Below are 24,367 nucleotides of genomic sequence, written 5' to 3'. Positions count from 1 at the left end.
ACAAACATAAATAAGCGAATTATTATACACAATATATTATATGATAAGTATACAAGAACAAAACATATTTTTTCCGAGTAATAAGTACAACTTACTGAGTTGCAAATTCTCCCAACGTTCTTCCCATCGGTGTAACAATGCATTTCTATGGTCGGTCAATGCCGCCAGTTTTTCTTTTATCTGTGCGCTGGCATAATGATTTCTAGCTAACAGGTCTTTTCCAAGATTAATGCACGCCATTAGATTATCTTCCCTGGCATCGATCTCCGCCTTCAAGCTCTGATGATTATTCATCAGCAATTCAACGCCGGCAACATCACGCGGTTTCTCAGACGTATTCATCTGGCGCACAACATCGTCCATCCAGATCATCAAAGTCCTGACCATATTGAAGAATCGGAAGAGATCACCAGTGTCCTCCAATTTGGCTCGTCTGCCTTCGCATAACGATTGCAGATTATTCCACGCTGCCACGACTTCAGCCTCGCGATTTGTAATCTCTCGTGCTTTGTCGCCCGCGTAGCTCGCCTGCAGCTTGGCAGATTCCTCCTCGATCTGCGTCACTTGGTTTTGCAATGTGGACAAATCCTGAATAAAATTGGCGTGCTTACGTTGAAGGGCGGACACCGAGCCGGCGTCGCGACCCAATTCATCGGACATGGCGTTTTGTTTCTCCAAGATTCTACCGAGAACATCCTTGCAATCGTGGAAGAATTTGTGCAACTCGCGGCTGGCCACCAGCATCTGTGTGCGCGTCTCAATCAGTTCGAGCAGGTCTTGCCAGACCTCGTTCAAACCGTCCTTCCATTCAGCGATCGTCGCCGCATCGGAATGTCCGGTAGCGATCAGAGAATCAGCGATGCCATTCACGGCCTCCACTCGCTCGGAACCGATCGCTTCGGTGTCGCGAGCGAACTCTTTGAATCTCTCCCACAGCAAGGTCACATGGTCGTAATCCTGGCCCAACTCGTGACTACCGGCGACCAGTTCTCTCTCCTGAATCCATTGTTCGAGATCGTCGACTTCTCGGTTAAGCATAAACAGCTGAAGTGCCTCGTCCAGTTTGGCGCGTCGCTCGCCCGCCAGATCTTTCAAGCCGGCATAGAGTTTGTCCACCTGCGACTGCTTCACGGCAATTTGATCGGCCAACGGGTGCTGGTCATTTATTAGCTGCCTAGCAGTCTCGCCTAACTGACGGATCGTATCCGCATAATCCTCAACCGCGTGTTCAAGCGACTCGTGTTTCTTCATCAGATTCTGAGCAGAAATCTCGTCTTTACCGCGATCCTCAACCATCATGTATAGCTCCTGCTCGCTCATCCATGACTCGGCCTCGGTAGCGTCGAAGAAGTACTGTTGCGCCTTTTCGTTTTGCAACAGATGTTTGTTTCTATCATCAACGGCGTCCTTCAACTCGCGCCACTTCTCCGTCAGTTCAGAGATCAATTTCTGGAACTCAGGGCTGTCCTCATGTCCTTCGTCAATTAACTTCTGCCCGTTGTTGCACACTAAATTGATCCTGGGTTCGTGATTCTCAATTTCTGTGCGTAATGATTGATTCTTTTTCTTCAACATGTGAACGTTGAACAACGAGTTTCCATATTCAGTGCTAGTTGCCTGAGGCATTTTCTCCGCAATCCATAGTTTCTCGTCTTCGACGTCACGACGGAATTGGAAGGCCTCCTTCTTCTTTTCAAGCTGCCGTTGACGATCGATGAGTGGTGCCTTGAGCTGAGCAAATCTCTGGGCGACCTTCTCCTTCTTGCACTTAATTTCCTCCATCTTGTCGTCGGGTACTGTACGTTGCAAATGCTCTGCCTGTTTGTCTAGCTCGGTAACCTGTTTCGCTTTCACTGCCATTTGCGTTTCAATCATCTGTTGCTTTTGCATCAATATATTCACGGACGCCAGATCGGAGCCAGTGTCGGTACTTTCTATCTGCTTCTCCAATTCATTCATCCAAGAGTCGATGTCGTCGCAAGTCTGGTGTATCAACACCTCGCGATTCGAATCGAACAATCGCTCACCTTTATCATGAGTCGTGGTCTCCAAATCGGCGAATTGTTCTACCAATTCAGCTACCTTCGGTTTGATGATCTCAGCCAGATCCGGTTTCTGTTGAATCAATTCATCTGCTGCTTGCTGCAATTGCTGCAGGCGATCTTTGTTGCTCGCGATCTCCGCCTCAAACGCCTGATGACGAGTCCATTTACTGTGAATAGTCTTTGCACTTCTATACGTCTCGTCTTGGGCAGTGATATGTTTTTCTTGTACCCACTCGCCGAGTTCTTCGCAATCTTGTACAAACATCTGCAATTGCAGCTGATCTTTGAGTTTCTCCATAAGTTGATTAGCCTTCTCACGATTAATTCGCCGACGTTCATTAATGTTTTCGGCCTTCTTCTTCACTTTATCGGCCGCGAAGTGTCCCTCATCGACCAAACGTCCAGCAAATTGCACAACCGAGTTGATTTTTTCGTCGTTGGCGTCCATGGTGGTCATGAAGGCCTCATGTCTCTTAATCATGTGTTCCGCTTGCTCGAAGTTCGCTGGCGTCTCATCCTTAGCGAGAATATGCTCCTGTTGCGACAAGAGCACCTCCGCTTGACGCGCGTCTCGATCGAACACCTGTAGATTCAAAGAGTTAGATAGTAAGTTCTGACGATTCACCCACATCTGATGTAATTCCTCCCAGCCCATCTTTAGCGCGTTCAATCTCTCACGCAAGAACATGTATTGCGTATCGCCATCGCCAGCTTCCGTCGTCAACCGTTCGCCATATTCCATCATCTTCTGATAATCATCAGTATAATTATCGATCTCTTCCTTGATGTTTTGATGCTGCGTGAGTAGTTTCTCGGCGTCAGCGAGACTAGTCGGCGTGTCTTCGCTGGCGACATCGGTTTGCGTTTTCGTGAGCCATGCCTGGAAGTGATCGAGATCGCGTAGGAACCGATGCAAATCTCCGGCCTCCTCGAGTTTGGCGTCGCGTTCTTTTAACATCTGTGTCAGCTGTTCCCAAATCAGATGAATCTGTGCAATTCTCTCGCGTATCACCGCAGCTTCCTCTGGATGTTCCTTCTGTATGACTTCTGCCTCTTTCTCCAGAGCGTCCAGTTTGGCTTGAATGGCAGCCAAATCGCGCTCCATGCCGCTCAGTCTACGTTGCAGTGTCATCACGCCTGTCAAATCCATCTCCAAACTGTCTGTCTGCTGCAGAATTCGCTTTTTGTCTTCGATCCAGGATACGGTTTCGCGACACTCAATGTGGAATGTCTGCACGCCGTGCGCAGAGTTCAGTTCCTCGCGTTTGCCCTCTGCCTTCTCGCGTAACTCTGCCCATTTCTGATTCAGTTCGTTTTGTCGCGCGATTATTTGTTCCGAATTAGGATGTTCAACGTGCAGCAATTGTCTGGCCAATTGATTAACCACGGCAACGCGAGATGCATTCGCGTTCATCTCTTTCTCGAAGCCATTATAGCGATGTTTCATGATCTCGACATCTTCGATATCCTTGGCGGGTACCATCGTATCTAGCATCCTATTTTTCTCACCGATCCATTGCTCGACTCCGTCGGTCTCGCTGAACACCTTATACAACGATAACGCATCCAACAGCCTCTGCTTACGTAATTTGGCCAGCTCAAGAAGTTCTTTGTATCTATTATCTATAGAGGTAAGTCTCTCCAAAACTTCCGGTGATTTAGCGTCTTGTTCGCCTAACATAGATGCCTGCTGGTGAAGTTGATCGATAGTCGCAGCATAATTCTTAAGCTCGTCCGTTACATCTTTGTGCTTCTTCAACAATGATTGTACGTTTGCCTCGTCTCTGCCGACATCTTCGGACGAGACAAGTCGTAAAGTGTCCAACATCCAAATGTCTATATCATCCGCATCTGCAAACAGTTGGTGATAGTCAACAGCCTCTACGAGTCGCTTTCTTCTGAAAGCTGCCAGATCCAGCAAATGATTCCACATGGCAAGTATCTCCTGAAGTCTCTCTTGAATACGATCGGAACCAAAGTGTTGTTGCCGAACTAACTCATCGCCAACCGCTGCGACTGACATCAATTGCGGTTCGTGCGATTGTATCTCATTTTCTAGTGCCTTATGCTTGGACAGCAATAAATTGATAGTGGTCAAGTCGTGACCGATGTCACCTGTGGATACAATCTGCTCCTTTTCCTTTATCCAATTTTCTTCGTCCGCCATGTCCCAATAAAACTGCCAGAGTTTTCGAGATTCCTCGAGCCTGGTACGACGCTCGATCGCTAATCGCACCAACTCGGCGTACGCGTTCTCCAGTTGTTGCACGCGTTCGACAATAATGGCCGGATCACACGGTCGATAGCCTTCTCCGTGCTCTAGGAATCTCTGGCTCTGTTGGACAACGGCCTTGACTCTTTCGCCAAGCACGTTGATATCTGCTTCGACAAGAGAGTGCTTCTGCAACAGATCCTCCACGCCCATCAGATGTTTGCCATAATCGTCTGTTAGCAGTCGCATCTTGATTTCCTCCATGCTGTCCAAAATGTATAACATCTCTTGGAAGTTTTGCTGTAATTGCAATGATAGTTCCAGCCGCATTCGCCTAGCGCGGAGCAATTCCAAAAGATAGTTCCACAATCGCAGCACATTATCCTTGCGAGCATTAATACGCTCGATGTCATGATAGTTCTCCGCTTCGAGTTCCTGCGAAACCGCCATGACAGCCTGTACGCGCTCTTCATAAGCAAAGATGTCAGTCTCTATGGCCTCATGCTTTTTCGCGGCGGCTTCCACGGCAGCGAGATCAAAACCGAAATTATCCTGTGATACCAATCGCTGATTCTCCGACAACCATGTCTCGCGCATGCTAGCCTTCCTGTTAAATCTGGCAGCTAACTGCTCCAACTTCTCCTGCCGAATCAATTCCTCACGGAGAGCCAATTCTCGCTCGTGTTCAGCTTTTTCTAGTCTCTCCCAAGCCTTGTTAATATCGGATATCATCTTGCCTTCTTTAGGTGTATAAGGCTTCTGATTGTTCGCGCGCATCTTCGATTGTAAAGTGAATAGCAATACCTCAAGATTACCTTTCTCCACAAACTTGGGAGGTTTTTCCACCGTGCGATAATTCGAGAATTGTGAGAGTTGTGATTGAACGCCTACCAAAGAATTCGCGAACCTGCGATCGCCGAGCGCTTCTATCGTAGCCTCGATCCAGCGCAGCAGATCGCTGGTAAGACTTTCGTACTCGTGTATCATACGGTCGTTCTCCATCGCGATACCAACCACTTTGCCAATCCTCTTACCTTGCACGGTTTCCTGTTTCATCTTCGAGAAATAATGATAATACGTGACGACATATGTTATGATAGATTTTTCATCCGGATGATCGACAAAGATGTCCTCGGCGTCCAGTAATTTCGTGAGTCCGAGTTTATCCTCCGCGACATTGAAAGCATTATTGAGATTGTAAATCGCATTCGACTTGGAGAGCTTGTCGAACTGAATCAGATCTGGACGGTGCTTATGTATGATCGCGTTGAACGCCAGACCGTCCCGCCACGATGTCGTAAAATTTCTCACGTTCACGTTGTGATAGCCGGCGGTCTTCATTTGACACCACAGCAATAACGCGTCCTTGGCGGATTTGGTCTCTTGATTATCCGTCTCTTCGATGGTAATATCCTGAATCTGAAATCTCAAAATTATTGTCCAGATGAGACCCAGACTCAAACGTGGATTCCCATCGACGATATCGTGAGATCCCATGTTCTCCAGGTGTACCCTCTGCTCGCGCAGGAATTGCAGCGCCTTCTCCACATTCTCCAGGCAGTGGATACGCATCTTGCCCTTGGTAGGACGTGGTAAACGCTCACCCGACAAGATTTCCAACAGCCTTATCAGCATTTTTCCGTCTCGCAGATCGACGTATAGATCGCCGATTCGGCACGAACATCGGACTAAGTGGGAATTGACCCATTTTTGGAAAGTCTTCTTCTGCACTAATTCACGCTCACCTGGTAAAGAAGATCGCACAAGAGTGATTTCAGTGAATCACGTGAACAAATAAAATTTAAAAGAATATATACTTATTTTAAAACTAATTTTAAACATAAAATAATTATTCAATATTATACATTGCTCAGTAAATTGCATTGATAGACTTTAAATAATTAATATAAAATTATTAGTAATTAATACTTTTTTTACCTCGCAGATCGAATACGACTTTATCATAATCCATTTCAAAATTAAAAATGCATGCAATTTTTTATTTTATTCTCATTTGAACAATCTACATTACTCTATTCTATCCAATTACACTTAATAAATTTAGTTTTCTACAATACACGTATTTTCAACATACATCTCGACCACTTTCAATCTAGTCTGAGAAGCAACTACTTGAAAATGAAGTTATCAAATTCTTAAAGCGATTATCAAGAGGATGTGGTTTGATAATCTTAATCGTGTAACCTTCTAATACAATTCGCAATGTTAGTATCGTCGTTTATTAATATTGCTATTCATTAGAGAATTAATGAAACTAAATCACACTATATCTTTACAAAAAAAAACAAAAATAAAAAACCTACATATATAAATGAAGCATTAAAAAAAGAAAATCAATAAATTTTCGTACCAGCTAGTGCCTTGATACGTGATCGTTCGAAAAGTCTCGAACTCGAATTTCCCCCGTCGTATTCGTACTCGTCGACAATCTCTTGTTGTAGCGTGGGGTCCCAACCCCCACGCACTACCGAGATGTCGGTCGTCATTTTGTCAATCAGACCAACAGCTCACTTCTGCTGTACCCTTAAAAAGGGTGTACCTAAAAACAAAACCGCAAATTTATTAGTGCAGAAACTAAAGATATTTGTGAGAAGATATTTTGTATCTTCTTTTTTATTTTTCAAATATATATGTATATATATATATATATATATATATATATATATATATATATATGTGTATATATAAGATATGTAATATTTATATTATTTTTTTATAAAAATCCAAAATAATTTATATTAACTTATAAAATTGTCTGCGTTTACTTTATATGAGGTATTACATTTTCCAACGTTTCCTTTGCTAAAAGATGTAAAATATCGGATACTCTAATTTTTTCTACAGTCCTTTATATATATATATATACTTAGGTGTACTTATATAATATAGAAAATATTCAATTACGATCTTATACGATACCACGCGATAAAAACGAGGATATAATCGGCAATAATCATAGAAATTTCTTCCTTTTGCTACCCACGCAATGTAATAATAAGCAATGCGATGCACAAATCGTGTTTCGGCAAGCTACGGTCAGCGCGTTGTCGCGTCAGTTAATCTTCGCGTACAGATAAGAATTGCAGAGTAATCTTATCTTCCTGCACGGTACATCTAACGATTAATAATTGAGTAAATAATAAGAACTTCGAAAGAGATTAATGTTACGCAACATTGTTCGATGATACAATACATGATCGCGTATGCCCACGTAGTTAATGTAGATATCGCGTGTTTATCTTCTTTTTTTTCAGTACGCTTCGCTTCAAGATATACTTGTTTCTTCTCTTCAATATTCAGCGTTACAGTCTAATCGTACAACATATATCTGTTTTTCACGTCAAAAAGTTGTATCTTTGGTATCTGAAGGTAAATATACCGATAAATCTGCTTTTTAAAAAGGCGAGGCAATAAATAATTTTCAATTTCATATGAATTCATTGTGTAATAAATCTGTCAACGTCAGATCTATTATTAGAGCATTTAATGAGGCATACTTTCTTAAATTAACTCCTACAAATCGTGTAATATATAGAGTATACCGCAAATAATTTGAGCGATCGTACTTCTACACTCACTACTTTATTTTTACATGTCGAGAATCGACATCATCTTCCCGATTTCGTCGCTCATATACCGCAAGATATTAATTTAAATTTTATGCGCTCGCGATGTAAAAAAATGTCAGCTAAAAAACACACTGTGTCGCAATCGTCGCTTCTAAAATTTATACCCATCGCGGAACTTGTCTTCGTGTCTTTTTTTTTTCCAAATTTCGCCTGACACGCGAGTTCCTCCTTCCTTCGTCTCTTCCGCCGGCTGATTGGACCACTCTAATCGCCGAGTTTGACGTCGGGGTCACCGGATATCAAGAAAGTGGACGCGCGCGTCCTGTTAACGCGCCTGTCGAGTCTCTAGGTCTACGTTCATTTAATAGATAACGCTACGCTCTCGCCACCGCGTGGGAGACGCGGCCGCCTCGCTCACCATGACGATTACATCACGCGAATGATGTCACACACGAGAAATACACATCGTCGGCATCGGCGTCGCACGCGAGCCCGACGCGGTAGGAGGATTGACTTAACGGGAAGGTAGACGCTCGCATTGGCGTAGCGTCGACTCGTGATGCAGAATGCGAACACAAAACAGATCCGAGACACACGCCAAGTGTAAATTTTAAACGTTCCATTTAAACGGAAGGAATAAGACAGGAAAAATTAAAATCAGCTATATCATTCTCTATCTTTTTACTCTCTCTTTTTATTCTCTACTTTCCTCATTGAAGAAGTATTAGCGCAAAAAGCATTCTATGTCTGAAAATGTTTGATTTATAATAATGTAATAAATTTAACATTTATTGAATAATAATTTAATTTAAAAAATATTTAAAAATATTTAAAAAATGGATACACTAATAATAACAAATGTAAAAATTATACAGTTTTTAATTAAAAAATATACACATGTTTCTATTATAATTCAGTGATTCTACGTGAAAACATTGTTTATGTAATTTGCTACTGTTTTTACAGTACTTAAAATACAATGATATGTATCGTATAATTTAAACGCATGGTTATTTATGCAACTGTTGTAACGAAAGGAAAAAATCATTTATATATCTATAATCATAGATATTAAATCAACAAACAACTTTTTTTTTCTCCTTCATATACATTAGTCTATATATATATATATATATATATATATATATATAAAATGGGGCTAGAAGTACAGTGCAAAAATGGATTTTTTGCGTATAAACATTAATTAACACCAATAAACAATCATTACGTAATGCGCTTGAAGTGTCTCTAAACTCACGTCATCAGCGTGATTCAACATTAAAACGGAACGGCACAGCATTGGATGGCGCCTGATTAAACGCATTGTCTAATTTACGAGTCGTAAACCATATTTATTGATTAATAACGATAACACATCGGACAGTTGTATTTGCAACTGCACGAGCGAGCGATATCGACATTTTTTTTTTTTTTAAAGCAAATGTCACAGGTAACGCGATATGGGTGTCTAATGATGAAAACGACAAACCGAGAGTAGCTTCATCGTAAAACGCAGACGCGTCCGCGATTACGTCACTCTTGCAGAAATTAAAAAACGCACTCCGCGAAACGACACGAGCAAGTACAAAAATTGCATATAACAGTTGTGTACATATCGTATTTTTATATGCTTTTCTCACAGCATCGGATACACAGCCGCAATTTGTATTATCCATTACGTAATTACGACGATCGGTGTTTTCAATCGTCAACAAGCCTCATCCTCGATCATTATCATCGCGAATATTAAAGATACCGACGAAATTGTGTTTCGTTTGCGGACGAATTTATTACGAATTTATTATAATCTATAAAGAAGAGAAAGGAAAGCTGAGAGAAATGAGGATGCACTTTCGCACATCTAATTAAAATCCTTTCTGGAGTTCGTTAATAACACACCGAAATGCATCGTTCGCTTCGCGACGAAATCGACGTGTTCCCCTCGAGCGACGTCGAAAGTCTGAAGAACGCGGGCATGAATGGCATTCTTAAATGTCTGGACGATCACTTGCGGTTGAATTAAGAGCAATTACGCGAGTGCCGTCATACTTAATGGCCGGCATAGTGGGACCGTACATACAGATTAATGCCTTCGTATCTAGTGGGCGGGATGATCTGAATCACAAAGTGAATGACATGATAATCGAGGAAGGTTAAGTTTACTGGCGGCACTTTCTAACACTTCACGAGAAGCAATAGGACTTGATCTCAAAACTTCTCCTATTTCGGGAAAAAATTTAATTTAAATATAATTTCTATTTTGACACAAATAAAATTTTATCTTGTTAAAACAAAATAAATATAAAATAATAAATATAAAATAAATATATAATAAATATAAAATATAAATAAATACTAGATTTGCAAAATGACAGAATTTTCTCGCAATGTGTTAAGTTTCAAAAATATAAATTGTTTGATGTTCATTCCTATCAATGATTAGTTTTAATCTCGACTTATTTTACTCTTTATCTTCTAATTCTTAGTATTAAAGGAAATAATAAAGGTAAATTAAAATTACGTTTATAGAAGTGGATAAAAATATTTCAACGATCTTTTATTATACTCCGCGTTGTGACAGCAACAATATTTTTAATAACGCTGATTAGATCTAAGATCAGCAAGATAAGTTTCATTTTTTTTTTTTTCTAAAAGGCTCTGGAAGTTCTATCATGGATTGAAAGAGAAGATGCAGATTAATAACGGGTTTTTACTTATCTGCCCTTTTTCCAGCGATTACATATGTGTATGCGCCGTCACGAAGAGCTCTTCGTTGCGAAGCGAAAAATGGAAAACAAGAAGCTCATTGTGCTCGAAACGAGAACAGTCAGTCTCTATATGCACTGCGAATCCCCTACACTACTTTAAACCTTCCTTGTGTGGAAGCAGGATTCTGTTGTTTAAATACATCCAGCTCTCGCTTTAAAGCTTCCTCTCGTCACATACGAGCGAAAAGTAAAGTTTTCTTCAATTCGATAACGGATACGATGCCTCTATAGTGTATATATGTATTATCTTTTGAACGATAACTTCCGGTTTTGCGTTTTCCGAGAAATTCGTTAAGAAAAAAGACCGCATATAATCGCCCGTATTCTTGATTCATTCTTGCGAAGAGGTCAAATGCCTCATTAAATACCATTTATACGCATAATGTGGATACATACATATAATACCCACATGAAAAAAATAAAGATAAATGTTTTATAAATATTTTTATAGAAATTTAGATATTTTATAACCATCTTTTAGACGACTTGATATTTAGAATTTTTACTAACATACATATATTATTGGAATCATGCATCGTGTGTGTGTGTGTGTGTGTGTGTGTGTGTGTGTGTGTGTGTGTGTGTCAAATGAAATGATACAATAATCTTATTGAAATAATGGAAATTATAATTATTTGAATTAAATAATGAAATTAAGTCAATAAAATGTTTTCTTTCATGTAACAATATGTATTATTTGAATTTGAATAATATGTATTTTTGAAAAGTTAAACAATTGTGTTTGTAAATTCGAACAATAAATTGGTTGGAATAAAGGAACTCAAATAAACTTATTTGAGAATTAAAGGAAATTTAGTAAAAAAATATTTCCTAAAAAAATCCTAAAAATATATTTTTCTCTGTGTATACACAAAAATACATAATCAATATTCGTCCGCATAATAATATTGTTTATAGCTATTTATAATTAGCTATTTATACTTTTGCCAAAAATATTTTCCAAATCTATAAATCCTAAAAATCCACACCATCGTCTTTCTCTCGAAATCGCTTTACAAAGTGGTACAGAGTTTACAAGAAATACTAACAATAAAGTTTACAAAGCGTCACATATGTAAGCCTCGGTATACAGTATATTTTTGTCACAGCCAGCAGAATCGGTATACAGATAAGCGTAACGTCGACCTCTCTGACGTCGGCGATCTATCTTTAGGTCGCCTAAGACGAGATACATGATAAAATTGCCATTTCGTCGATTCGTCATCTAATCGTGCGAATTCAGTCGCGCCTTTCTGCCCGACGTTCGACGCGCCGCGAAAAACCCGATATATAAACACGAAACACCGCACCGTCTCGCAACGACGCAACGAAGGTAAGATGAACACGGCGCACACCCACACATACATGTACACAGGCGTACACAGGCGCACACAGGCACACAGTGCCAGGATTATTGATTTTCCACCGGAGTCACCGTGGCGCCGGTGTCCGCCGCGTACACACGTCGGGAGCACCTGCATAAGGTGAAGAGAAGGGGGGGGGAGACGAAAGAGGGGAAGAGGAGAGGAAGGCAGGTGTATCTTTTTGAGTTCAGCATTTTGAACGCTGAACCCTGGGATCTCCATCCTGAGCTGCTCGAAATTGAAGCGGTTCATTCCCTCTCACTCCCTGCGCGACGATTTATCACCCCAAATGAGAAGATTTCCTCTTGAGATCATTAGAGACAAGCCTTAATCGCCGGTAACGCAGCGTTTAGGACAGAGTGATAGAGTGAGTGCCTGTGCTCTCAATATCCTTTGATTTATTCGACCTTAGTATCTTGTATGTTGCAAAAAGAAAAGACAACACGACTTCAATAACGATATTCTGTGTTACATTAGCGAAATTTGTTATCTCGTCAATTACAGAAGACACTTGTAATAACAATATACACAGTCATGGGAAATGTAGATAATTGCATTTATGGAAGCCCCATTAGTTATTATTGCAAATTTTAATTTTTAGCGATTATAATTAGCGATTCCAAGGATCATTAACGCAATGGTCATTACTACAGACAATCGACAACGCGATTCAAATTTTATATTTTATACGATTTCTTGAATTTTAATCGCATCCAAGGATTTCTCTGTCCAGCGGCTAAAGCTATTTAAAAAAACGAATGAATATGCGATAGGAAATTTAACAGCCACCTTGCAATCACTCTCAGTTACTTCAATGCGCTTGATCGTTCCGACATTTATCGCCCGACAAACTCGCCGTCGTGGGTTGAGTTACTAAAATCACAGTTGATAGGCGAAGAGGAAATTTAGCGTTACTCGGCAATTGTATTCTGCAAAACAATTCCCTGCCGCAGTAGGTAAACTTTTACCAGCGGGGAAGAATCGCGGAGATATGAAGCGGGTAAACGCCCTTACGATGACCCAGTTTTCCCGGTAACATCCCTCTCTCCCTGGCTCCCTCCCGCCATCTCGCCATCCCTCCTTTCTTTCCTCCCTCCAGCTTCTAACGAGATTTTGAGAGTCAATGCTCGAATTTTAGAGACTGCGTCAACCCCGATGAAACATCTATTTCGCCACAGTTTTGCGAATGGCTTTACTGCTTTTAACAAAATTCCTTTTTTCATTTATTGCATAGAAAAAAAATTAGTCTTACATCAAGACAAATATTTTTATATGCAAACAAGAACATTATAATCTTTTTAAAAATTTTGGTCTTGATTTGATTGAATTTGATGCAAGTATTATTTTTGCTCAATTCAAGATTAAAAATTTTCTATATGAAAATTATAATATTTTCGCTTATATATGAGAATATAATCTTGATTTTAAGACTGATTTTTTTCTGTATACACACATATGTCTCGAAGGAAATTCAAATTATATTATAACGTTATTGCTGTTTATTTCTCCACAAAGCAAGTCAATGGCATGTCAATTATTCGGAGCTAAAAGAAACTTGCGCTGTTCAACAATTTCGAGTTTATCCCCGCTGCGGCTACAAAGTATACGAAAGTAACGTACATATATTTATATGTACGTGTTTCGATCAAAGATTAAAAATATAAACGGAAAAGATTCCAGAGGAACGGCACGAGGTGAACGCCCTTACGGTGACCCGATTTGCTCTTTCCTTGGCCGAGGCACGAGAGAGTCGACGTTGTCGTTGTCATCAGTAGTAAAGATTGCGACTTGACTTTATGTGGGATAAAGTCAAAACTACCGGCGTGCGTCGCGACAGCTTAAAAACACGCTGACGGTTCTCCCAGAATAATCTCGCGGACGGTCGTGACATTCCGTCGCGTGTCATCAAGGGCCTCCTGAGATGTCCTCGCTGAATCACCGATCCCCTCCCCCCCCCCCCCCGCTCTCTTATTAAAGACCCGTTATTGGAGGAAAGAAATCGCTGCTTTGTTATAAATATCCGTGAATGTGAGGCGTTTAGAAGATACAACGCGCGATAGAAATTCCAAGTACTCGATGCGTCACTTATTAATTGAAGTAGTCTTCTGTATCGGTACAAAATAACCTCTAATTGATCATCGCTAATTAATCATCTACACAATTAGCTGCACAAGTGCATTTTCATAGCGTGAAACGTGTTTTACATTAAATCAGAGTAGACAAAAGTAGACGTAAATAGATGAAAAAAACTTTCAGCAAAAATAAACAACAAGACTCGATGAATATATTTCAGCATTGTAAAGTGCAAAATGATTTTAAAAGCAATCTCGAGGAATTAATTGCTCTCTTCGATGCGCGGCATGTGCGTGATACATTATTATAAATAGCATTGTTGCATTAGGAGAATAATAATATTAACGAGAAGGATTGCGTATTGCCAAAGGCATTCAGCATGGCGCACGCCAAGTGGCTAATAAATAATGTAACATCTCAGCGACATACGCTATACCCAAGTTCCATTCATGTTCCAAGAGCATCGATCTTTTGGCATTCAAAGATTTGATGCCAAGTCAAATTGCATCGCAGTTCGTAACAGTCTCGAACATAACGAGTTCAGGATATTTGCAGTTATTCACAGAAATCTGAGGAAATCCTTGCGACAGCTATGTTACGTAACGATTAACATAATTCGCGCGATTTTCCTGGGACGCTGCAGGAAACCCGCGATTATTCACGATACCAATGACGTCTTCTGCAGCAAAATGGAGCGGTGAATTAGGTCGAATCGCGAATATATCGTTCTCGAGGACAATTCGTGGACTCTGCAGCCGACATCAGCAATTTTCAATAATTCGTGCGTTCCGTTCCGCTCGTTCGTGCCGATAAACGTCAACAAATCATATTTCTTGTACGAAGCTACGATTACCTACGTCAAAGAGATCCATCCAATTGATATAAGAAAATCGATCTTATGCCTCTTCAAACGCCACATAAATGACAATTGAGGCAGTCAACCGCATTCTCATTAACGCAAATTGCTCAAGAACAAACAAGCTAATTAAAGTCGTACTAATTAATAACGCTTTCAGTTTGAGGTTACTTGCGATTTTTCGATTGTGAAATTCACCTTTTGATGACGCCGGTATATTTGCGTACGAGTTATCGTTATCAAATTCGAGAAACCCAAATTATTATCAACAAAACCTGAAGAATTTGTAGAAAAAAGATAACGGAACAATCCACTAGAAGATGAAAAACATAAATATGGGAATAAATTGAATATAATCAACAGTTGAGTTCTTTACGTGCCAATTGAGGGAAATAAATTACGTGAAAGAAATCCTTCAACTGTCGTCGCTTTTGCATAATTTTATACCTAATGTAATAATCATGATAAAATATAAAGCAACTTAAGAAGAAACTGATGAATATCAATGGTTTAAGAATTTTGTAAAAATTCACTCACAACGAAATTATCTCAGAATTAACTTATTAGAATATATCCACATGCAATAACAGATATTACCATGCAAACTACATGAAAATAATATTCCAGCAAAGATTGTACGATGTCGACTGGAAGTCCCTATTTCTAGATGGAGAGCCGGCAGTCGTTACTGTACACGTTGCTACGTCACATCCGCATTTGCGTTAATCTGCTCGTTGAGAAACTTGCTGAAAACATTTTATTATACGTGGATGGAATGTCGCTTTAACTTCGAAATATTCATTCATTCTATTATACTTTGCTTCGTTATGACATTAGCCTTAACGAGAAGGGACAGAATGTTGGCACAAACATTCCGTAATCTCTGATATTGACGCGCATGGATATGTCCAATCAACGACAAAAGAGTAACGGTGTCTCGATCAACGTTTCCAATTATTGCCGGACAATCGAAACTGTAAAACGCCTGGTGCGATTGCGCAATCCCAGGAAGTAGAATGACGTTCGTGGAAGTAAGAAGGTACAGTTATGCTGACGCCTGACGATGATTTACTACACGCGTCGATGCGCCAACAATAAAATAAACTTGGAGTAGTAATGATTTGATTCTGCCAAAACGACGATTAATCTTGTTTAATGCGATACTTAACTAGTTCTGCGTAAGTATAATTATAGCGGCAAGAAAGAAAAGAATAAATTTTTTGATGCTCGAGGTTTGGAAAAATTACATTGATATTCTTTCACCTACTAGGAAATTCTTTTTTTAGGTTTCAATTAAGAAAAAAAAAACTCATCTTTAAAGTTTCATTCTGTAATTATCATTATTCTCAGTACGATCATAGTTTAGTGATTCATAAATATAAACAAGGATAAGGCAGAGCAAAATTTACAATTCGTAATAAAACTTTGAAAGGTCTCAAGATAAATAAATATCGTTCTCTCTTAGGAGAATAGAAATATTTTCACACATTAAACGTATGAATAAATCGTATATCGTTTCGTATTTAAATATTTTCACTGTTTTTTTTTTTTTTTTAACCTGCACAAGAAAATCAATGACAAAATCAATGACAAAAGAAGAAATACAACAAGAGCGCGTTAAAATTGACATTCGGAACTCGCTGTCTGTCTTTTTCTTACGAGACGCAAGACTCGAGCGTGGCTGTCGATTACCTAACAATTTACGGTCTCGCATATAGTGTTACTTCCTCGCGAACGAGGCTGCGCGTAATCTGGATGCGGTAATCTGGAAACTAGGTTGCGTCGGACCCCATTCCGTAGCGGAAGCGCGCGGCTTATTAAAGTAATCGATATCAAAGACAGGTATCTCTCCCTCTCGAGTTGACAAAGCAACGAACGCTTCCTTCTCAATCCTCCTCCTCCTCCTCCTCCTCCTCCTTCCCTCTCTCCGCCTTCCCCTCATCTATAAAAAGAAAGATACGACAAGTGCACGCACGCACGTACGCACGCGCACGCGAGAAAAAAAGCGTAACCAGGTTTACATTGTGAGTTTAATGATGATCTCCAAAGCGTCGTCGCGCCATTTTCCGCTCTGAAAGTAAAGCGAGAGAGATTAGATTATCCGTGTTCGATAATTTTCCGAAAGCGCGGTTACGCCTCGCGGAATCGACCGTGTGGTGTAAACAAGAGAAGAAAGCATTGATCGACAATTAACAAAAAAAAAAAAAAATGTACATCGAGATATACAATAACGATTATTACATTATTTTTATTTACAGCCAACGTCGCGATATTAATTTTTTTATTTCTTGCTTGATTACTATTTGATTACGCTTGATTACTATTTTGACTACTATTTTAAGATATATAAAAGTTCATTTCTCATTATTCATTCTAGTTACTTTAATTTCCATTATAAAAGTCAAAGTACGTAAATTAATGACTTTCACGTGTCGTTTTCCTTCCTGAAGAAACACGCGTGAACATTTCTTTCCTGAAAATAGGCGCGTTTCAGAAGTGCTCGAAATTATTTGGAGGATATCAGAAAAATGAAAAAAAGTTTTTCTCTTTAATTGACTCTTCAGCGCACACGTATAATGATAAATAATAATAATTATTCATTGTCATTATTTAATAATAATTATTCATTGAGTTAATCACGCAATTCGCTTCTTCATTTTGCGAGGCACATATTCTGCATAGGACCCAGGATATCGGATATCTACGATAGCATCACATTCGACCTCGTTATAGCACTCGCGATTTAAAGTTAACATATCGCGTTGCCTTGATCTCTTTCATTCGTGTTCCGCGCGTCTATATCGTGCAAACATTTTATGCTCCTATTTTGCCTCGCCCGCAATATCGAAGGGGCAAAACAGCTAAATCGCCTAATTAACGTCACATACGTGTTATGCATCAACCCGATTGAGTTACTCGCACTTATTCGGGAAGAGAGACTGTGTCCGGCGCAAGAGAGCGCGAGACACAGCGAACTTCTCGGAAACTTCTAAATATATTTGTATGGCCTGTCTTCGTGCCTCGTATATTTCTATATCACTATATTCGCCCCGAGAAAACGTTTGTCCGACTCGGCTTCTCTTATGCGCGTGTCATTTCCTATTCATGTTATGCGGACAAATCGCGAAGTCGAGAGAGAGAGCTCTTTCCTTTCAGCTTTGTATATTTTAATACTGATCATATCCTGATACGTGACGTATATTTAACGTAACGGCATTGGAATTAGTTTGGCTTACGGCAATACAACTTAAACGTAACTAAATCTCTGTTGAAATTAATTCGCGAATAGATTGAGGATGTAATTTGTAGTCTCCGTAGCGTAAGCGAGTTTTAATGCTCGAATAGAGATAAGATTCCAACGTATCGATTAGAAGTAATAAATAAAAATATCTTCGTAATATCGATGCGTGAGCGAAGAAACCGAAAAGAAACAGCGATTCGACTTTGTATGCGAATATCGTTTAAAAATATTATATTAAGACTACATATAATTAGTTTGAATTTATCCTTTTTCTTTCGAATAATCTGATTTTCCAATAAAATCTCTGAAGTGGTTCAGTTTAGTGACTTAGCATCTTTAAAAGAGGAAGAAAAGGATATTTATTTTTTATATAAAAATATATATTTCTTCTCTCGCTACATTAAAAATTAAATGTATGCTCGAATTGTACTTCGTCATTTAAATCATCGATAACGAGTTAAAAAAAGAACGAGTTAAAACATTCGGAATAAAATTTTCGGATTACGTGATTTTCGGATTACGTGATGCTCAATCGACACGCAAATCACGTCATGAAGGGTAGAATAAAAACTGTGAATTTTCATTCAAGAGTGAATTTATAAACTTATAAAAAGCTAAATCGATTTGGCTCCGTAATATAAGAGTCAGAAAAATAAAGATTAATTTAATCGTATTGTAAAATTATGCTCCGATATTAATACTAAGAAATTTATAAACAATAGAATTGATCAGATTGCTTTTAGACAGACTTCGAGTATCTCAAGGCGCGTATATTCCACCTATTATATCTTCACTAGATAATAACCATACACACAAGATAACCACCGAGTAAGCGCAAATATGTTACAAAACTTGAGCATGTAATTATTGTCATTCTCGCTAGCGGTTACAATGTTCGAGCTCTAACTTTTCATGTGTGTCGACAGTTGTGCGATACAGCACGATCCAGCAAATTGAGTTTGAGTTTCTTCGCATGAATGTATGTAATATTCATTAAGCGAGTTATATACGGTGATCACTCCTCTATTCTAAAAGGACAATCCTTTATTACAGATAGCTATCCTTTATTTTAAATCTAATTTTGTTCTTTATTTTAACCTTTTGTCCTTTATTTTATGGAAAATTCTTTCCTAATTAGAATTTCAATGTTAAATGTCGTACTGATGAATGAATTTTTAAAATAAAATACATATTAATATAATTTGTCTTGTATTAATTATATATTCAATTTTTTTTAATTAAAATTATTCAGATTAAATCTGTTTTCATCTTTTATTATTTCAAACCGATTCTAAATTTAAACTAAGAATTTGTTTCAGTAGCCAAACCAATTTCAAACTATCAGAAAATTGCACAGTATCTTATTTTAAAAGTACTAGCACAGTATACAAGCAAATTCTATAATATATAGATTTCTGACAGTCACAAACTGGTTTGAAAATAAAGGAATAAAATTTAAAAATTTTCAAATTTGTCCTTTATTGCTTGGAGAAAATATGATTATCGTAATTATGTAAGATCGTGATTTTTTTTTTTTAATGACAAAGTACAAAAGTTAAACGTCAAGCAATGTTTCCCACTCGCTGCTGATCTAATGTCAAAAAAATTTCATAATTGTCCCGTCATTTCGATAACTGATCGCTAATTATTTTCTAATGACGCGTATCAAATATCTTTCATAATTTTTTTCGGAAAACCATTAAAAGTTCCGTAATACAATTTTATTTTAAATACCAGGATATCGATGTATCAAAATATATTGAAATTAATCACTGCGAAAACCATCGGTTCTTGATTCAAATAAAAACCATAATTTTTTCTGACAGATTTAAATGCCTCAAACAAGAAACCTTCAATTCCAAGCGGCGGCTTCCGTTAAAAATGATATTTCTATAAAACATTATCCAGATGTGTTGAACGGCGATAACACGTTGTACCAAGTCCTCAATTGTAACACGAACTTTTAACCATTAATTTATTAATATATGCCGGAGACAAGTATGTTCACCACTGGCATACGCCATGACGTAACTGTAAACACAGCACACTCGATTGAATTGATCGAGTCACTTGTGACCGAGGGCGTCGGCAGGACGCGTACTTTAAATGCAGTCAAAGGTCAGTGATATGATGGATTATCGATTATTCGCAGTCGGATCAGTCCCACAAAGAAATGTCGCATCGCAATCGCCATTCAGCCGAACACAAAAGGTATATTTTCTGATTCGACTCTGCTCGATAGATCTTTCTTCGTAGACAGGCAAGTACAGACAAATGACATCAAATTATATACACATTTCTGAAGTCGACTTCGTACAACGGTCGAACCGTAGTTTTTCAAGGAAAAAAGAAATTAGTGTTATTTCCGCGAAAAATTAATGATCGTTGTGCACGGGAGGAATGGGGGAGCCGAAACGGAAGTCCCATTTTCCGGGGTTTATTCCCCTCCCTGGTTGCCTATTTCGCACACGGTTGAGGAGAAGGACGTAACATCCCGTGTATATCGACAGCTGGACTCGCGTTTCGCGAGGCGACGCTCTATTCGTCGACCTTAACATTTCGCGGCCGCACGGCCGCTCGATTCGCGATTAGAGTGACTCAGCTCTGAATTCGGCGCCGGTGACGAAACCGCGCTCGCGATCCCCACGGAGAGCGGTTCCGATCGGCGGAGAAGCGATATTACGAGCGACTCGATAAAATTTACGAGTCGTTTCTCGATGAAAGGAAGAAATTGCCACGCAAACGAGAAACGAGAATCCCAAGTTTGAAACGAGTTCCGTTTTTCGCACGAGAGAGAGAAAGAGAAAGAGAGAGAAAAAGAAAGAGAAGAGAGAGAGAGAGAGAGAGAGAGAGAGAGAGAGAGAGAGAGAGAGAGAGAGAGAGAGAGATGAGGGAGGGGGGTTAACTCTATCTTCCCCTGACAGGTTAACGTTGTTGCGTGTACTCCCGAAATAGCGCATGCCGCGTAAACGATACGAAGAGCGCGTATGCTTCTTCCTTCTCTCGTACATCTGCGAGAGCGAACGAACGAGTATACGCATGCACGCACTTCCGTCAAGCGATGGAAGAACTAGATGCGAAATCGACGCGCCAGCTGTCCAGCTGGACGCGGAAATGACTGTAAATCAGGAAAACTCTCCGCTATCGTCGCGAGATGGTAGATTCAGTGGATACTACGATTATAATTCAGTCGCGAATTTATTCGCATCCCGGCGAACGACAGAAAGCACATTAATTCTCCGAGTCAGATAAGAATACAAGTTGAAGTGACGCAGCAAAAGTGGGACAAGAAGATATTTTGAAGTTTAGTCGAGTGTCGCTAGAAGAGAGAACTTTTATACTTTTAATATTGCTGCAAGATTTGATGTTTGGATACAAAAACATTATGTATTAGATCATCGTTAGCTGAAACTGAATAGAGAATATTCCCTTCGATAATACCAAAAATATTACATATATAATGTATATATATATATATATATGTATATCTGTTGATATCTTAAAACTAACAGTTAATTCGTACATAGACATTTAGCTATCGCTCTTTGACGATAAAATTTTACATAAAACATAACTATCGACAAAGCTCGAGAATACGCGTTCAATCCAATCCTTGAGATTTATCTGTACGACTCAATGTAATGAATGATAATTCTTATATAATAGCCTGTCTTAGTAGGAAAAGAAGCGATGAAGTCACACGAAGTCACACGTCTGCTTTCGGATCGAGAAGAGACAGCAAAGGGGATCAAAATCCCTAAATTCGACTTCTGCTATGCTCCGCAAGATCCAATCTTACTCTCTTAACGTCTATACGACTTTAGCGTTTACGAGCGCCTCACTAGATACGTGTTTTATGCGCGACACGGATAGAGCCGCGAGCAGACAGGTACAAGGACGAGTTTATCTCTCGCGCGCGACCGAATCGCGGGATCGCTTTATTTGCCCTTCCACGCCCATTGACATCAATTTGAAGCCAGGCTGACACGCTGGCGATAGGGGGGGGAGCCCCCGCGATTAACGTCGCGCCGAGCATCGTTGAGTACCCTTCGCTCCCGACTGTCGCATCACCGCGCGGTCCGACGTGCTTGTAAAAAAATTTAAAAAAAAAATCTCGAGGACGCGATTCCGCTCATCGCGTACGCGCGACAATACGTTACGTGACGCGCGGACGCCAAGTTTTACGTTCGATTCCGCTGCTCGGCGCGTTCAATGGACGCGCCGGGAAATTGGGTCACCGACAGATAAATCGTCTTGATAGATGAACAAAATCGCGCTGGCGGCAGGAAGGGCGGGAGGGAGAGACGGATGACTAGATAGCGGAGGAAGAGACGGCAAGGAGGAATTTCGATACCATGGCGGAAATTAAAGTTGGCCGACGGCAAAAATCTGCCGATTGAGACACATTTCGATCGGCGACGCCCCGCTCGAGATATCGCCACAGGAGGTATCAAACCCGCAGAGGAAAATTAGGTGAAGGGGGAGAGGGCTACGACTTCGATGAGATAAGAAACACGTTCGCCAGCGACGGCGATGATGACAACGGCAGCGGCGGCAATCGATGCCGGCAGGATCCCGTAAGCTCCGACGGCGCCGCCGTCGTCGTCGTCGTCGTCATCGTCGTGACGCGACCCCGCGACACGAACCCTACGCGAACAGGACGCGATCGTTATCGGCTCATCGTCGCGACGCACCGGCACCGATCGCCCACGAGGTACACTATACGGCATCCTACTATGTATTCACGCGGAGAGAAAGAGATATAACGTGAGAGAGAGAAAGACAGAGAGAAGCCGAGGCGGCGCACGCCATTTTTATCCCGACACCGATATCCACCCGTCACCGAGCCGAGGCGGCGACTCGAAGCCGCCGTTCAGCGTCCGCGTTTCCGTCGGGACGCTGGGGCGTGCGGCCGCGGCCTCGCGCAACGTCGGGTTTACTTACCCTCGCGTAAGGACACCCCGCGGCACCGGCTCGCCTCGCAACTCGCATAAAAGTCCCCGGCCCGGTACACCAAAATACCACCAAATAACGATCCAACACCAATCCACCCGTCCACACACTCGACCGGCGCGCAACCGACTGAGCGGCGCGCCGCGCGCACCTACGCCGCCGCAGCTAGTCCCTGCGCGCAGAAAGCCCCGCTTCGTCGCCCGCGCGCGGACCGCTTAACGCGGAAAATTGGAAAAAAATACTTGATGTGGAACGAGAAATATGTTCGTGCGCGGGCGCCGTTTCATTCGAATCCGCGCTCGAATGTCACCCGAAAAATCGGTTCCGTGACGAGCGCGGGGATTTATGGGAAATCGGTACAGTATGCAGTATCAAACAAGCGTCTATCTGTTTCTCATATGTATTTGCAGTTTATATTACGATAAAATAGATTTACAGAGATCGAAAGTCTTAACTAGAGAAGACTTAATAGAGAAGACTTTTTGAACAAATTTTTTTTAAAAAAACTTTTTCCTCGAGAATGTATTCTTTTTTTATGTACATACCTTCAAATATTCGATTCTGTAAAATCATCGCTAATCGATATAATTTATATATCATTGGCACTACATTATGATACCAAGGATGTGAGATACTCACCTATATAAGCCATTCAAATAATGCATCATTAAATATATATTTGAACAATGACGAATATTTGTTTTTGAGAGAAATAAACAAGATACAACGTTTAATTCCAAATTTTGCAAATGTGGAAACAAAGCTGTTTGTACTTATAATCTTTTTATGACATATATAATTATATATAATTAAAAATATATAAACAAGATTGATGTACGCGAAACTTTTCATTGAACTAAATAAGATGGATGAATTCCAAGATGCGATGAGATACTTCTCCGGATGATTTGTAAATATTCTCATTTACTGTACCTGTTTCTCGGTGCCGTCTTACGCCGGCCGGCGTAGGAATACAAGATCGCTTATGACATCATCAATCCGTATTCTGGACCGCGGTCACGCCCCATCCTCCGTATTGCATTTGTTCGAACTCTAACTCTTTCTCGCGTTATTAAGCACATGTATATTACGTTTGCTGTATATCGTCCGCGTCACCCATGCGAAAAAAAAGAGGATTCGTAATTACCCTCGCGAGAAAAATCACAATAATTTTCAACTTGGCAAACTTTAATTTCGTATATCACGCAGGCAACTATGCAACCAATCGCGTCTTGGTACTGACATATTCGCAAAATTCAAATCAC

The 24,367-nt window shown here is 40.2% G+C and overlaps 1 protein-coding gene across 7 annotated transcripts in view; it reads right to left on the bottom strand.

The window, feature by feature from the left end:
- beta-Spec (spectrin beta chain) overlaps positions 1–23,251 on the bottom strand; it is a 33,812-nt gene extending 10,561 nt beyond the window's left edge. For 6 of the 7 annotated variants that reach the window (XM_089077005.1, XM_089077008.1, XM_089077010.1 and 3 more), the window contains exons 1-3: positions 23,094–23,251; positions 6,629–6,817; positions 96–6,002 (exon numbers count right to left, since the gene is read on the bottom strand). In XM_089077005.1, coding sequence (XP_088933131.1) covers positions 96–6,002; positions 6,629–6,764 — 6,043 coding nt within the window. In that variant the 5' untranslated portion in view covers positions 6,765–6,817; positions 23,094–23,251. Of the gene's footprint in view, positions 1–95; positions 6,003–6,628; positions 6,818–9,746; positions 9,772–23,093 lie in introns of those variants that run through there. The other variant, XM_089077006.1, reaches the window with a different exon arrangement.
- Between the last annotated feature and the right edge of the window lie 1,116 nt (positions 23,252–24,367).

The sequence above is a fragment of the Pogonomyrmex barbatus genome, unplaced genomic scaffold (assembly GCF_055798465.1).
Source record: "Pogonomyrmex barbatus isolate J1 unplaced genomic scaffold, ASM5579846v1 scaffold2, whole genome shotgun sequence".
Classification (NCBI taxonomy): domain Eukaryota; kingdom Metazoa; phylum Arthropoda; class Insecta; order Hymenoptera; family Formicidae; genus Pogonomyrmex; species Pogonomyrmex barbatus.
The sequence above is the reverse complement of the archived record's forward strand: the minus strand, read 5'-3'. Positions and strand labels throughout refer to the sequence as shown.